Source organism: Eleutherodactylus coqui, chromosome 1, assembly GCF_035609145.1.
Source record: "Eleutherodactylus coqui strain aEleCoq1 chromosome 1, aEleCoq1.hap1, whole genome shotgun sequence".
Lineage (NCBI taxonomy): Eukaryota > Metazoa > Chordata > Amphibia > Anura > Eleutherodactylidae > Eleutherodactylus > Eleutherodactylus coqui.
Window position 1 is genome coordinate 500,527,883 of NC_089837.1, and position 17,079 is coordinate 500,544,961.

General features: G+C 50.1%; 1 protein-coding gene across 1 annotated transcript in view; it reads left to right on the plus strand.

Annotated features, from left to right (window-relative positions):
* Positions 1-489: 489 nt before the first annotated feature.
* Positions 490-17,079, plus strand: part of CTSC (cathepsin C) — a 34,131-nt gene continuing 17,541 nt past the window's right edge. Inside the window, exons 1-2 of the mRNA XM_066587113.1 lie at positions 490-695; positions 8,221-8,366. Of these exons, the coding sequence (XP_066443210.1) occupies positions 521-695; positions 8,221-8,366 (321 nt within the window). The 5' untranslated portion in view covers positions 490-520. The remainder of the gene's footprint in view (positions 696-8,220; positions 8,367-17,079) is intronic.

Below are 17,079 nucleotides of genomic sequence, written 5' to 3' on the forward strand. Positions count from 1 at the left end.
ATTAGCATCGCTGCCGCCTGTTATACCGCTACATCGTCGGCTCGTTCAGAATCGTCTGTCGCATTCGCTGTATTGGCGAATGAGAGCAGAACGAGCGCAGTTTAAACCGAATGACAGGCGAACGAGCCGACGATGCTTTTAACGCCTTGTTTGAACGATTATCGTTCCATCTATACGGCGAGTGTGAAAGACTGAACGATTTTTCGTTTGAATGGATTCGCTTGATCAAACGATAAATCGGCCGTCTCCTAATGTGGAGCGGTTGCCCATGGCAACCAATCAGCTGCCTTCTTCTACCACCCAGTGGTAAACTGAAAGCTGGCTTCTGATTGGCTACTAGCGTTCCACCGCGCACACTACCTGATCATCATGTGACCTCCCATCAGCGGGGCCCGCCCACAGCTCACGTGACCCTCTCACTACCTGACCCGCCGCCCGCCCCCTGCTGTGTCATGTGACCCCCGACATTATTTAACCCTTTCTCTGCTTCTCTTCCGCACTCGTGTGGAACGGCGAGAAGATGGAGAAGCTTCCTGTCCTGCTGGTGGCGGCGCTGCTGGCCGTGTGGAGCCGGCCTGCGCTCTCGGACATCCCGGTCAACTGCAGCTTCCCAGACCTGGAAGGCACCTGGACGTTCCATGTGAGCCCCAGTAAAGGAGGGCTCCGCAGCAAGGACATAGACTGCTCCCAGCTGGGTGAGACGGGAGGGGTGGCAGGCTTAGCTGCTGCTGGGCGCTAGACTGTAAGCTCTGCGGCCAGGCTGTACCACGTGGGCACTAATATGCACTGTAATAGACTGCAAGCTCTGCGGGCCAGCCTCGTGTGTCCCGGGGGCGCTGATCCCCTGTAATAGATAGTAAGCTCTGCGGGCCAGCCTCGTATGTCACATGGGCGCTGATCCACTATAATAGATGGTAAGCTCTGCGGGCCAGCCTCGTGTGTCACGTGGGCGCTGATCCACTATAATAGATGGTAAGCTCTGCGGGCCAGCCTCGTGTGTCACGTGGGCGCTGATCCACTATAATAGATGGTAAGCTCTGCGGGCCAGTGTCACGGGGGCGCTGATCCACTATAATAGATGGTAAGCTCTGCGGGCCAGCCTCGTGTGTCACGTGGGCGCTGATCCACTATAATAGATGGTAAGCTCTGCGGGCCAGCCTCGTGTGTCACGGGGGCGCTGATCCACTATAATAGATAGTAAGCTCTGCGGGCCAGCCTCGTGTGTTACATGGGCGCTGATCCACTATAATAGATGGTAATATCTGCGGGCAAGCCTCGTGTGTCACATGGGCACTGATCCACTATAATAGATGGTAAGCTCTGCGGGCCAGCCTCGTGTGTTACATGGGCGCTGATCCACTATAATAGATGGTAAGCTCTGCGGGCCAGCCTCGTGTGTCACGGGGGCGCTGATCCACTATAATAGACGGTAAGCTCTGCGGGCCAGCCTCGTGTGTCACGGGGGCGCTGATTCACTATAATAGATAGTAAGCTCTGCGGGCCAGCCTCGTGTGTCACGGGGGCGCTGATTCACTATGATAGATGGTAAGCTCTGCGGGCCAGCCTCGTGTGTCACGGGGGCGCTGATCCACTATAATAGATGGTAAGCTCTGCGGGCCAGCCTCGTGTGTCACGGGGGCGCTGATTCACTATGATAGATAGTAAGCTCTGCGGGCCAGCCTCGTGTGTCACGGGGACGCTGATCCACTATAATAGATGGTAAGCTCTGCGGCCCAGCCTCGTGTGTCACATGGGCACTGATCCACTATAATAGATGGTAAGCTCTGCGGGCCAGCCTCGTGTGTCACGGGGGCGCTGATCCACTATAATAGATGGTAAGCTCTGCGGGCCAGCCTCGTGTGTCACGGGGGCGCTGATCCACTATAATAGATGGTAAGCTCTGCGGGCCAGCCTCGTGTGTCACGGGGGCGCTGATCCACTATAATAGACGGTAAGCTCTGCGGGCCAGCCTCGTGTGTCACGGGGGCGCTGATCCACTATAATAGATGGTAAGCTCTGCGGGCCAGCCTCGTGTGTCACGGGGGCGCTGATCCACTATAATAGATGGCAAGCTCTGCGGGCCAGCCTCGTGTGTCACGGGGGCGCTGATCCACTATAATAGATGGCAAGCTCTGCGGGCCAGCCTCGTGTGTCACGGGGGCGCTGATCCACTATAATAGATGGCAAGCTCTGCGGGCCAGCCTCGTGTGTCACGGGGGCGCTGATCCACTATAATAGATGGTAAGCTCTGCGGGCCAGCCTCGTGTGTCACGGGGGCGCTGATCCACTATAATAGATGGTAAGCTCTGCGGGCCAGCCTCGTGTGTCACGGGGGTGCTGATCCACTATAATAGATGGTAAGCTCTGCGGGTCAGCCTCGTGTGTCACGGGGGCGCTGATCCACTCCACTATAATAGATAGTAAGCTCTGCGGGCCAGCCTCGTTTGTCACATGGACGCTGATCCACTATAATAGATGGTAAGCTCTGCGGGCCAGCCTCGTTTGTCACATGGGCGCTGATCCACTATAATAGATGGTAAGCTCTGCGGGCCAGCCTCGTGTGTCACGGGGGCGCTGATCCTCTATAATAGATGGTAAGCTCTGCGGGCCAGCCTCGTGTGTCACATGGGCGCTGATCCACTATAATAGATGGTAAGCTCTGTGGCCCAGGAAGAAACAGAGAGTGGAGGACTCTTTGTAAGTGTATGAAATGGAAGCTGTTCTGCAGCAGCTGCGGCGGTGCTGCCTTCCAGCTATTTCCTCCTGTATTGGGTAATCTGGTGCTAGTCATGTGACCACGTCCTTTCTGCTAAGGGTCATTCTTAGACGAGCCAATCTCCTACTGTTGGCTGTCGAGGGCCTTGGGCCGCAGTCACACGGGGCGGGCGGGCCGCAGCGCCATCGCACGCAAATTCCCTGAGATTTCTATGGCAGAAAGGCCGCTTCAAAACCTGCGCTGTTCGTTGTGGCTTCGCCGCCTGTATTCCGCTGCGCCCGTCTCTCCCCATAGACATGGCCGCAGTGCAGGCGGCGATACAATTGGCACGCCGCGGCCTGGCTGCAACGGCTTAGATTCTTGCAGAACTCGTCCACTTTGCTGCTTGGGCTCCAGTTTAAGATTACCGGCGCAGAGCCGTGTGGAGATCCCCCTGCGTGAGCCCAGCCTTAAGGTTCCTCTACCGCCAACGGGTGGACACGGCACAAATGTCGCCCCACTCGGCTGTTTCCAGCGCTGTTCGCCCCGTGTGCGGTAACCCTCAGTAGGCTGGATGGCAGACCTGGTCGGGGCATTGGTAACTGCGGCCGTAGGTTTATGAAGCGGTATATACAGGGCCGGTGCGATGGCGAGATAGTAGATTTGCGCTCCCCATTGTACGAGCCCTCACGCAGTTCCGGTAGCCAACTGTTTCCCTGTTTGCTGCCGGGGGAGATGCCAGGCGTCTCCTGAACAGGAATCTCCCAATAATATGCCACCACTTTCCTATATTGTATGTTAACTCATTGAAGATGACGGGTTCTTTTCACACGCTTGCTCTGTCCTGCAGCCCGAAGGTGTTCCGCAGCAGCTGTGGCCAGGTGTTGTACTTTCGGTTCTCAGCTGAGCGGGTTCTGCTGCGACTCTGCAGATTATGTTACAGGATACAATGTAACCGATCTCTGCTGACTCACAGCACTTTGTTTCTTCCCCCCCCCCCCCCCCCCCACCCCCACCCCCACTTCCAGTTTTCGTAGCTTCTTCTCCTTCCTCTTCTCCATTGACAGACGTCTGCGGGTTGTATTTTTGCAGGACAAGTTATATTTTTCAATGATACAATTTAATGTATCGAATAATGTAAAAAGGAGGGGGGGGAATCGGGGGGGGGGGGGGGTGTTAAGGAAACTCCACCATTATTGGGTGGGGTGTCTTGTTTCTTTTACTAATTAAAAAAAAACAAAAACTTTTCGCCAGTTTGCTCACTCCTGTGGTATTCTGTAAGGCCATAGCCACAGACAAGGCTTGATGGGCACTCTGCAATGAATGGCAGCGATGGGGCATTTCTAAAGGCCCCCTTGCTGCCACAGCAACCTGTGGGGCGTTTAAATGCTGCTCTCAGAATTGAGTGTGGCATTTAAAGGGTTAACGGCTCCGCTGAGCAGCGCTGCTTGTCGGAGTCGTTGCACGCGTCAAATGTAAGAAATGGCCAGCAGCCGCATTGTATGGAGCGAGTTCGACCTGCGATCTCCCTTCATACATCCTGTGACGTGAAGGGGTTAACGGCTTCCTCCGTTGCGCCGTGTACTTGATGGCGAACGGCTTTTAACGATTATTCAGAAAGCAAATAACAACGATCCTGTTTAATCGCGCACCAAAGACCCGGCTCCTCAGCCCTCCTTCAGTTTCATCAGGCCTATAACCATCCTGCTCGCTCGCGCACTTCTCGTTAGGTCTGAACGCTCCTCGCTGGCGATTTACGTAGGAATGTACGCTGAATGTGAAGTGAACGGTTCTGGGCGACCTGCCGGGCCGCACGGGTTAGCGGTGACATCACGCACTCACCACGTCTCATCTGAACTTGTCTGAAGGGTATATGGGCAGAGTTGAAGCGAGCGGTGACGTCACTGCTACCATAGCCCGCTCTCTTCAGCCTCTCACAAGTGACTCTTCACACGACTGTCTCTTCCACGGTTTTAACATGTACGCACAAAACAGAATAGAACCAACTGACTGCAATGGGTTCGTTCTCATCAGCATGTTTTGCGTGCATTTTGCACACGTGGAAAAAGTAGGACCTGCTTTCTTCGTCTCGCGCAGCAAAGGCTCACATAGAAGTCTATGGGAGGTGCGGCAGGGGAAGTGCAAAGCTGCGCAAAAAGCACCTCTGGACCTCATTAGACACATGACCTTTTAATCCACAGAAGGGGGGGGGGGTGTCGCGTGTGAACTGGCCCAGCTCATGCAAGAACTACAGTAATGGCCTAAAGGGCACTGCTCTCTCCTGGTTCTCCTCCTACCTATCTGACCGCTCTTTCAGTGTCTCCTTTGCTGGCTCTACCTCCCCTCCTCTTCCCCTTGATGTTGGGGTCCCCCAGGGCTCGGTCCTCGGCCCCCTCCTCTTCTCTATCTACACAGCCCCCATTGGACAAACCATCAGGAGATTTGGCCTCCAATACCACCTGTACGCTGATGACACCCAGCTATACACCTCTTCCCGTGACATCTCTGTACCTTTCCTCCAAAACATCACCGACTGTCTGTCCGCTGTCTCTAACACTATGTCCTCTCTCTACCTAAAACTAAACCTCTAAAACTGACCTGCTGGTATTTCCACCCTCCACTAACCGACCTCCTCCTGACATCTCCATCTCAGTGTGTGGCGCCACCATAACTCCCAGACAGCATGCCCGCTGCCTTGGGGTCATATTCAACTCTGATCTCTCCTTTACCCCCTACATCCAATCTCTGGCCCGAACATGTCAGCTGCACCTCAAGAACATCGCAAGAATCCGCTCTTCTCTCACTGTAGACACGCTAAAAACGCTTACTGTTGCCCTCATCCACTCACGGCTCGATTATTGCAACTTGTTGCTGATCGGCCTCCCCTGCACCAGACTCTACCCCCTCCAATCCATCCTGAATGCGGCAGCCAGGCTCATCTTCCTGTCCAGCCGCTACTCGGACGCCTCTGCCCTGTGCCGGTCACTGCACTGGCTGCCTGTTAAATACAGAATTCAATTTAAACTCGCCACCTTCATCCACAAAGCCCTCCACAGTGCAGCGCCCCCCTACATCGCCTCCCTATATCGCAATCCATCAACCAGCCCGGGCTCTCCGCTCTGCTAACGAAACCAGACTGAGCGCCCCTTTAATTCGAACTTGTCATTCCCGCCTCCAAGACTTCTCCAGAGCAGCACCGGTCCTCTGGAACGCACTACCAAAGGCCACCCGAGCAATCCAGGACTCGCAGAACTTCAGGCGTGCTCTAAAAACGCACCTCTTCAGGGAGGCATACCGCATGCCCTAAACAAACCCCTCTGTACTCCCCTGATAACATGCTCCCTGACCTACCGACTGCAATCCCTGCTAGCCATCATAAACCGCTCCTGCAGTCATACTGTTTCTGCCGTCACACGGCTAAATGTCTGACCATTGTCCACATGTATAGCCTCCCTCACTCTCCACCTCGCCATACCGCACACATGTCCAGCCCTTTACCTTCTGTATCCCCCCATTACTTGTAGTATGTAAGCTCGTTGGAGCAGGACCCGCACCCCTATTGTTTCCATCAGCTGATTACTATGTAACCGCGGTTCTGTAATGTTTGTATTTTGTCTTTCTGTATTCCCCCTGTCTATGTAAGCGCTGCGGGATATGCTGGCGCTATACAAATAAAGTATATTATGTGCAGACACGTGCACATATCAGCCTTGTTCATGTGCAAATACATTGCACCGAGGCGAGCGTCTTTGAGCACATGCGAGTGTGAATCTGCTTTAAGTGAATGAGAAGGACTGAAGCAACAATGGTGCCGAAAATAAAGGGAGAAGCGAACAATCCTCGTCCGTCACTCAGTCGCTGGCTCGCATTTGGACCGTACGATTGTCGTTAATTGTTCCATCCACAGGCCCTTCTAGTTTATACTGCAGGGATGTGTCTAGTAATCACAGGAGAAGTCCTATCTGACTACAGTTGTTCTGCCTTCTCTTCTCCATCTGGTCCAGACCTCCATGAGCTTTCAGCACCTGCCCTACGTTTTAAGCACTTGTATGTCATGTCCCCATCTATAAGGCATTAAGGCCGCCTGCACACAAACTATTTTGAATTTCAGAACCCGCGATTGTCTCCTGTGCGTGTTCTGTACAAATTCAGACCAATAGAACATCCGCGTGTCCGCTCACACGGACGGACAGCGACTGAGTTTTCTGCTTGCGGGAGAAAAATCGCAGCATGTGTGGTGTACACCCCCCCCCCCCCCCCTCCTCCTCTTCTTCGTGGATGACCCACAAAGTCAATGGAAGCCATCCAACCCGCAGCCCTTCCCCAATTGACATTGTGGAAAGGTCGTTGTGTAGCGGAAAAAGAAGGGTTTAAAAAATCTGTCCCGCTCATGTCCAGCAGCCATATGTGTGGACCATCAGCAGTACAGACTATCAAGACAAAATGCAGGTCCACCAGCCGGGCACAGGGTCTGATCCCGCTGCGGGCTCCTGCATGCAGAATCCATCCTATTCGTGTGCATGCCTCCCATAGTGCCCCACACAATACATGCTGCTTATAGTGCCCCAGTGATGATGCTCCTACTCACAGGTTGTACTAAAGCTATTGTCAGGTTACCATACGACCATCTACAGTAGAACTGCCCGTTTAAATAAATAAATAAATAAATAAATAAAATTTCTTCTTTCACTTTAAAGGGGTTGTCCCGCGAAAGCAAGTGGGGTTATACACTTCCGTATGGCCATATTAATGCACTTTGTAATATACATCGTGCATTAAATATGAGCCATGCAGAAGTTATTCACTTACCTGCTCCGTTGCTAGCGTCCTCGTCGCCATGGTTCCGTCTAATTTCGGGGTCTTCTTGCTTCTTTAGACGCGCTTGCGCAGATCCGTCTTCTCCCTTCGGCTCCGCTCGGCAGCATTGGCGATTTGGCTCCGCCCCCTTGTACGCGTCATCGCGTAGCTCCGCCCCCGTCACGTGCTGATTCCAGCCAATCAGGAGGCTGGATCCGGCACACATCATGGGGCGGAGCTACGCAATGATGCGTACAAGGGGGCGGAGCCAAATCGCCAATGCTGCCGAGCGGAGCCGAAGGGAGAAGACGGATCTGCGCAAGCGCGTCTAAAGAAGCAAGAAGACCCCGAAATTAGACGGAACCATGGCGACGAGGACGCTAGCAACGGAGCAGGTAAGTGAATAACTTCTGCATGGCTCATATTTAATGCACGATGTATATTACAAAGTGCATTAATATGGCCATACAGAAGTGCTTAACCCCACTTGCTTTCGCGAGACAACCCCTTTAAGCCTGGAAACCCCCGTGAATGTACCTAAAGTTTGGCAATCCGCTGTGTTTGATTCTTCTGTGTCATCAGACCAGAGAACACTTAAAGCTGCAGACTATGAATACAGAAGGGTGTTGGGAACATGGCCGCTCCTATAGTAGGGGGTACCAGCTTGGGAAGGTGGTCCGGTGTGACGGAGGAGGATGTGACCTTACATCTGTCTTACTTTCTTCTAGGGCCGGTGGAAGACAGTCCTAAGTTCACTATAAAACCGCTGGACGTTGCTGAAGATGAGTTTGGTAACATCGGCTTTGTGACGCTGATCTACAATCAAGGCTTCGAACTTGTAGTCAACGGATACAAGTGGTTTGGCTTTTTTAAGGTAGGTGTGGACTAACTCCCGCATGGCTTACGTTAAAGGGTCTTGAGTGGAGAACCCACAAGGAGCCATGGGCTGCCCTGTCATAAATGGAAGCTTTACAGTCCCTTTCTGCCACAACTAGTGTTGCCTGCAGAACTCTGTTTTGGGTCAAACTCTGGTAAAAGTTCAGTCCGGCATGAAATCGAACCAAGCTTTTAGCAAAGTTGTACCCAAAATGGGATTCTACTGGTTCGGCTGGCACAGCACTCGTCCTGAACACTGATGGAAGCTCATTCTTAGTGTTATACACCAGAGTAGAGGACGTCTCCTCCGTAACGGCGTGTCTCGCTAGGGATATGCCCTCAGGGTACTCCCAAAAGCTGTCGGGAGATGTGTGGGGTTTTTTTTGTTTGTGTACCCCTTTCAACACTATGCTTTCTTCGATGAGGCGTTTCAGCACACAAGAAAAGGGAGGCCATTTTTATTTTCCTCGGACTCTGGACACAGGCAGGAGGCCCACTGGCTTCACTAGAAGTTCTCCTGAAAAGCCATCAAAGGGGGTCTCACAAACATAAATAAGACTACCCCTGTGAACAAAAAAGCTCAAATGTGCACTATGGCCAACCTAGCCGTTTTGAGGTGTGCCCCATTCAGTGCCTGGCTTCCCTCATTTTATAATCTGGGGTAGATTAGGGTTTGGAAAACCGCTACATGTTCCTCTGCTTCCTCAGAAAGGGAAACATGGAGAAACCCCATAATAAGATGGTTGGCTGTAACAGCTTTCCTCAATATAGTTTCTCAGCAATCGCCAATATATTAGGACAGGATTGTCCCCGAAATGAGGTCTTCTAAAAGCTCCTGTGGTACTTGTTGGTTATGCAGTGAACATCCAACTCATCACATCAAGAGCTGACTTTGGCAGGCTATAGGGCCCAATGTGCTAAAATAACAAGAGGTGACTTGGGTGCCATCATAAACGACGGTGCTGAATCAGGGTGGAAGAGGATGGGTAAGTACTGTTCCCTCTGTTAGCACAGTGTGCCCTAAAGGGGAATGGTTGAGCGGACAACACCCTTTAACCTCAAAGCCCCACATATTTCCTAATCTCCAGGCTGGTAACCAATCTGGGCTTCAAGTTATCAGGGGAGTATAGAGCTGGCAGATCAAAGTGTGTTGTGTATACATGACCACCCTGAAAGTCCCATGGGCGAGAGGGAACTGGTTCCTCCAGCTCTCTGAATTGATATATCATATCCACACACCCATGTTTTCGCAATGTCATGTTAAAAAAAAAAAAATCTGCCAAAGATGAGAACACGCTCCTGTGGTCTGAGACCCATGGTTGAACTTTTTTCCAATCATTCCAAAAGGTATGGCGCAAAGCCAACACTGCACATCACCAGAAGAACCATGTAACCGCTTTGGGATGGTGGAGGCGGCATTATGCTGCTGCAACTGGGGCTTAGGTCAAGGTATTATGAACAGTTCCAAATATCCGTCCATTGTGGCACAAAATCTTAAGGCCTCGGCTAAAAAACTGAAGATTAATTTCTCCTTTCAGCAGGACAACCCAAAACCTGCTTCAATCACCAAAAGAATGGCTTTGCCACAAGATCAAAGTTTTGGACTTGCCCAACCAGAGCCCGGACCTGAATCCCATTGAAAATCTGTGGGTCGTCCTGAAGAGGGCGCTACACACAAGATGTCCCTGTAGTCTGATGGCTCTGGAGCGCTCTTCTGCAAGGACGAATGGCCAAAGATGGCATTCAGTCTCTTTGTGTACGTGCCTATCGGCTTGGCACATCTTTGACTTGGCCATTACAAAGGCTACATCCACAAAGTATTAGGGTGTGTGTATTTATGCAACCACATTATTTATTTTTCCACCCTAAAATATTTTAGTTTGCTTTGCGATAGAATTGTGCCGAAAATGGGTCAGATTGAAGGTGGAAACTTGCTATGAGTAGACTTGGTTCACTATTGTATCTTCCCCGTAGGTTTCTCTCCTTAGCTGGTCCTTAGGTTAATAACTAGCGGAATAAAATTAAATGTTATAACGGGCATAAAACACAACATAGATATTGTATCAGAATGTAGGTGAGGCTGAGGGCTTCCAGGGTGTCCCAACAAGGATCCATGAGGCTGACACTTTGTTTTCCCCAAAGTATGCCATGTCTCTCTGGAGGGGGAACCTGGCCAAGAGCTGGGAGTGGGGGGGCAGGCCGGTCTGGTAAATCTATCTTGGAAAGATCAAAAGTTGTTAGAAATTTTGGGAGGTCACCAAGGGACTTGAACACAGCAGATTGACCCCCTTTTATAGGCCATAGCTGGAATAGATATCCCCTAACAATGCTGTACCTCCTTTGCTCGCAGTGCTGTAGGTAGGGCTTCCGAGACTCTGCGTATTTGCAAAGTGTGATGAGCAAGAGCCGGGAGAACAATAGGAGGTCCCTGGAAGGTCAAACCATCGGATTCTTTGACCTTCCACAGAATCTGCTCCTCTTATAAATGTGCTCAACAACTAATGTCCTGAGGATGTGCAGAAGAGTTGGGAACCAAGAACCAATGTTTCCTGTCTAATTCAGTTGGTCGTTCAGGGGGTTTTGTGGAGGAGACTGCTGAATAATTTCTGGGCCCAAGCTTCCAACTGGGACACCGTGATGTTCTTGTTGAGACCTCAAATGCGAAGGTTATGTGGTGGTTCTCCAGGTCATCCACATGCATAAGCAGATCAGAGATCTGAAGCTCTTGCTCCTAGTGAATCCAAAATCTTCTCTGGTTTCCACCACTGTGACGATCTTCTGCCCCACGAGCTGCAAATCATCCTATGAATAAGTCTTTGTTGGCAAGGCCTATATACGGCCCTTCCAGTCCTATTCAGCATCCATGGCACCGCACAATGAGGAACTAGTGTCAGGAGCCTCAGGGGGACTATGCTGGCCAGATTTTGGTACATGGCACAGAGGGTGCAGGAGAGGTGCAAGTCCACTTTAAGATTCCTCAACTAGGAGATAGCGGGGCATTCTGCCCTGTTGCAACTGAACACTGTAGGAGCCGCAATCAGAGCAGGGACACCTATGGCAGGGCCTTCGGGTGCCTCAGCTGCTGCCATACTGAATGACATATTGTAGCTGGCTGACTCCTGTGGAGCACCTGCTCCAACTGTCTCCTTCAGAAGAGGGCTGTTGTGTACCTCTCCCCTTCGCCACAAGAGTGGCTTCTCGGTTCCCGGCCAGTCCATGCTATTGGGTAAGTGGTAGGATAGTAGGGCGCACTTTACGCTGTTATGGGCCCTCCACACACCCAGATTTTTTTTTCTATATTTTATTTTTTAATTGCAGACCAAAAAATGAAAATGGGAAGAAAGACTGGGGCAGTATCCTTATGGGGTTGATGGGCAGACTGGGGCAGTATCCTTATGGGGTTGATGGGCAGACTGGGGCAGTATCCTTATGGGGTTGATGGGCAGACTGGGGCAGTATCCCTATGGGGTTGATGGGCAGACTGGGGCAGTATCCCTATGGGGTTGATGGGCAGACTGGGGCAGTATCCCTATGGGGTTGATGGGCAGACTGGGGCAGTATCCCTATGGGGTTGATGGGCAGACGGGCTTCGGTAGTAAGGGGTGAAACTTATTTATTTTTTTTTAAATCCTGGTTAACTGTTTAATCAAACGGTCCAGAATTGAACATTGGGTGCCACATATAGCAACGTGACAAGTAGAGTCCAGAGCGCGTCCCACAGTCATCCCACTTTCAGTGGTAGGTAGAGGAAATGGCAAGAGTTGAATGCACTCTGCGGTCAGTAAAGATCTGACTATGTAGTTAATAGTGTGATGTTAGTCGAACTTGCCAGGGCAGTTCCCGGTCTTGCACAACCCACCATGGTAAACACTGTTGTGCAATAGTAGGTGTGCTACATGCCCGTCGCCCTATGTACTAAAGGGGAGAACGCAGGTAATTCAATAGTTTAAACTTGTCAGCGGCCGGAGAAATAGATGGAACTTGATAACTTCCTGAAGATCTTCCAGCAGACATGGGGCAATCTGACACTATGTATCCAATGCCCTCAGAGGTGTAAAGGATATAGGAGAGGTGTGTATACACTGTAGATATTAGGCCTCTGACCCTGGCTTCTCCATATACATATCAAAGCGTACGAAGGGGTCAACAGACTAAAAGCCCTCTTACTTGTCAGGATTATTGTGTAAATTGCTCGTTGGATCAAGTGATTTCCATGATCATTATGCAGTGAAAGACTAATAGGTGATAAACCACTGCTCAGATCTGTCCTGTAGACCATAAAATCATCGCTGGTCTCCCCTCCATTCACTGACACATGTTCGCTTTGGTGTAAAGGGATAACTGCAATAGTTACGGGGATGGCTGTTGGGCACTGGACCGACAGTCCTCTTGTGTAACAAGGGCTTAGGGCTCATGTCCACGGGCAAAATATGATTTAAGATCCGCAGCGGATTTCCTGCATGCGGATCCGCATCCCATAGGGATGCATTGACCACCCGCGGGTAAATAAATACCCGCGGATCGTCAATAAAAGGGATTTAAAAAAAAATGGAGCATGGAAAAATCTGGACCATGCTCCATTTTCGTGCGGGTCTCCCGCGGGGACGGCTCCCGCGGGCTTCTATTGAAGCCTATGGAAGCCGTCCGGATCCGCGGGAGACCTAAAATAGGAATTTAAAGTATTTACCTATCCGGCGCGGGCGGGGAATGTCAGCTGTTCCTCACGGCCGCATCTTCCTTGCCTCGGCTCGGCGGATGTGCCCGGCGCATGCGCGCGGCACGTCAACGACGTGCCGGCGACGTGCCGCCGACGTCAGGAATTCATCCGCCGGCCGAAAATGAAGATCCGGCCGTGAGGAACAGCTGACATTCCCCGCCCGCGCCGGATAGGTAAATGTTTTTAAATTGCTATTTTCGGCGCTCATGTCCGCGGGGCAGGAGGGACCCGCTGCAGATTCTACATGTAGAATCTGCAGCAGATCTGATTTTCCCCGTGGACATGAGGCCTTAAGGTTGCCGAATTGACCATTTTATAAATTTCTAGAACTTGGATATGCATTAAAGACCTTTTTGAGGTACATCCTACAAATCCTCTAAGCGTGTGATGCCGTGATCAGAGCTGAAGCAGAGTCCTGGGTCTGTAGAACCGTAGCAGTACACCTGATATCGAGCACTGCTGGCACAAGAGATCGGCTTGGCCTTTCTGTCCATTATTGGGATGGCAGTCCAGAATGTAATACCAGAACACACCCTTTAAAACATCCAGCTGATAATGGCATAGCGGAGGAGGTGGCAGCATAAAATGATGCAGAAAAGTATGTCCTATAAAGGAACATGTTTATTGCGTCCAAGTTAAGATAGGCATAAGGATCAGGATATGCAGTCCATGTTCTACAGTTCAGTGGAACATGGACTGCATATCCTGATCCTTATGTTATTGGCTTGAAAAAGACCTAATTATAGGTTATATAACGTTGCCTATCTTAACTTGGACGCAATAAACATGTTCCTTTTGACATAATTTCCTGCATCATTTTATGCTGCCACCTCCTTCACTCATCTACTCTACATGTTTTTTGGGGCTTAGGTCCATAGCCCCTCCACCGCGAGTGGATTTTTATCCCGCGGGTTGTATTTACGAGTGCCGTGGTCTCCTCTTCTACAGCCGATAATGGCATAGCGGCGTAGGATGCTCAGGTGACCACCCAATATGCTAGGACATGATTGTCCCCCAAATTTAGGCCTTCTAAAGGCTTCGAGCAGAGAGGTACTTGTGATGAGGTGGTGATCACTGCATAACCAACATCAGTAGAGCTGACTCGAGCAGGCATATTAACTGGTTATTGGTTACTGGACAGCGTTACCCCTATAGGGCCCAATGTACTAAAATCACAGGAGGAGCACTACTTACAGTTCTCTACGTCTGCCATACAGCCCTGCCATGGTCCATGTGCTCATTCGCTCTTGCATCTGGGGCACCTTAATGCCAGGAGCTGTGAACGGTGAGGCTGCAGTGGTCCAGTGACTTGGGTGCCATAATCTGCCACAACAAACACCAGAACCACCATGGGGCGACAGCGCAGATCGGGGTGGTAGAGGATGGGCACGTACTGCCCCTTCTGTCAGCAGTGTGCCCTATAGGGGATAACCCTCTTTAACCTCAAAGCCCCACATACTTCCTAATCCCCAGACCAGTGACCAATCCAGCCTGAACTTATCATGAAAGCTATAGAGCTGGCAGATCAAAGTACGTTGTGTAGACATGACCACTCCGAAACTCACACAGACGAGCCAGAACTGGTTCCCCCCTGCTTTTTTTTTTTTTTTTTTTTTTTAATCTTTTTAAGAGATTTTTTTTTTTTTTTTAAATCTGGCATTTTAAACAGGGGTGTGGAGTCTTGGGATTTGTCTTGTTTTAAATCTGAAACGATTTGTCTTTGTCCGAATTTTTATTTCCACCTTGTAATGTGACCGGGTTTTTAGGGCAGAAAAATCCCGACTGTATGCGGTTGCATAAGTGAGCGCGCCCGCTTATATTTGGGGATGGGGTTGTGTTCACAACCTTCTGCACTCCATCAGCTAGAGGAGTGTCCCATCTAGCCATCCTGTAAGGTGGGTGGGTGGATGACCCAGAGAACCAATAGTTCAATTTTACTGGAGTCTGTCTGAAACTCAAGGCCTACTCTATCTGTCAACTGTTGCTAGCTGGCAGCCCCCGCCCCCTCCCCCCCCCCCCCCCCCCCCCCAAAAAAAAAACCCCGCAGTTTGCAAGAATCTAACCTGCATACGGTACCATGCCACAATCTATGTAGATTGCACTGCAGGACTTCTGCAATGCATTATCATAGCTGTTCTGGTTCAAGTGCCCTACAGGAATATTACAGGGCTTATTTTGTACTATATAGTGTGTTCAATTTATTGCACAGGTCGTTACGGATACAATGATGGCAAGTTTTTTATTTTTTTGTCTTTCAAAATTTGCATTGGACTTTGGGGGGGGGGGGGGGGCTGATGGGAGTGGATATAAAAAAAAAAAAATAAAAATAAAGCCGTACGTACCCCAAAAGGGTAGAAATGTAAACTACCTATCGTCCCACAAAAATCAAGCTCTTTTGGAGCTCCGTCCATGAAAAAATAAAAGTTGTGACTTTAAATGCAGGGATGTAGAAGTAGTACCTGTTCTGAAAAAGAATGACTTAACACTAAATTAAAAAAAATGACCAGAATTTGATTTTTCTCTCCCTGCGCTCAGATAGTTATACATTACATGCACCAATAAACCTGCAGTTCACACACAAAAACAAGCCCTCGTGTCCAGGGCGACGGAAAAATTAAGTTATGGCTTTTGCAAAGTGGAGATGAAAATGCCCAAAAATTGTGTCCTATTTTTAATAGAATCGTACCTCCTCGGAGGGCAAATCTTCTGGCTGGATCTCCACACACTTGATATCTCAGTTATGTGAGAACAAACAGATGTTTGTACCAGAGCTCCTCTGATGGTGAGAAGGTTTTCCCCAACACCTATCGGGTGCTATGAGGCTCTTTGTTCTGTGTGGGAAGGCCATCTGCGGGTCATTGATTCCTGCAAACCGCATATAGAAACCTGAAGTTACAGGCAGAGCTATCTACCTCCACAACCAAATCCCAGGGCATCTGATCCTGCAGTCATACCCCATCTGTTCTTTACTTCTTCCAACGTGGATTAAAAAATGGGAAGGAGCGTGACTGCAGGGTCGGACTACATGGACTGCTCTGTAAAATCATGTAGCCTCTGCACTCATACACAATCTGTATCTGAATAAAATCCCTTCTATAAATTGTACTAGCTGCATAAAAATACAAGGTTCTTGGTTTTGATCAAAACATGTGGGCCCACCCGCCACGTCCAGGCAACATTGTAGATGTCACTCCTTCAAAGCAGGTGGTGAGGTCTATAGCAAATCTGCATCAAAATCCACATGCATTCTCTGTTGTGGCAAATCCCTAATGTGTGACCGTACCCTTAAGGCTGGGACCACACGGAATAGCCACAGTGGGCATTCTGCCGCAGATCAGCAACGGATAGCCTACCTCAAATGGTGTGGGTTTTATCACTTGCCTTCATTAAGAGGGGCAATCCGCAGTGGGAACAGCGATAAAATTGACATGCTGCGGAACTGAACATCTCACCGCATGTCAACTTCCACACGGGTTTTGTGCGGATTATTTTTTGCGCAGCAAGTGGATGACTTTGCACTGCTACTGTAAATGCCGCAGAACTTATCGTGGATTTCACTTAGACTTCAATTCACATTTCCTAATTGGCTCACACACCTAAATAGGGTAACAGAATGTAAACTTTGTCAATGTGAATACATTCTAAGCTTTGGCTCTATTCCAGCCTTGAGTCGGTACCCTCATGGGAACTTTCAGTAATTGAAGTGACATTGGCTCTATCGGTCCATGCCAGGCGCAGCGCCATATACTGTATAGTGTCTGTTCCCGGTATTGTAGCCTAGTCTCATGTCACATGAGCAATCAACACGTCGTCACGTGCCTGCAGCCTCCCCAATCGGCTGATCGCGGCTCCCAGGTGGGGAACCCCTGCTGATCCACTTTCAATGATGGCTCATTGGTGACAGACTATAACTTTCTTTGCAGTAGTTTGGGCAATATATTGTGCAACCATTAAACCATGCCTGGAATCCTTTTACTCTTGTAAGAATATCTGA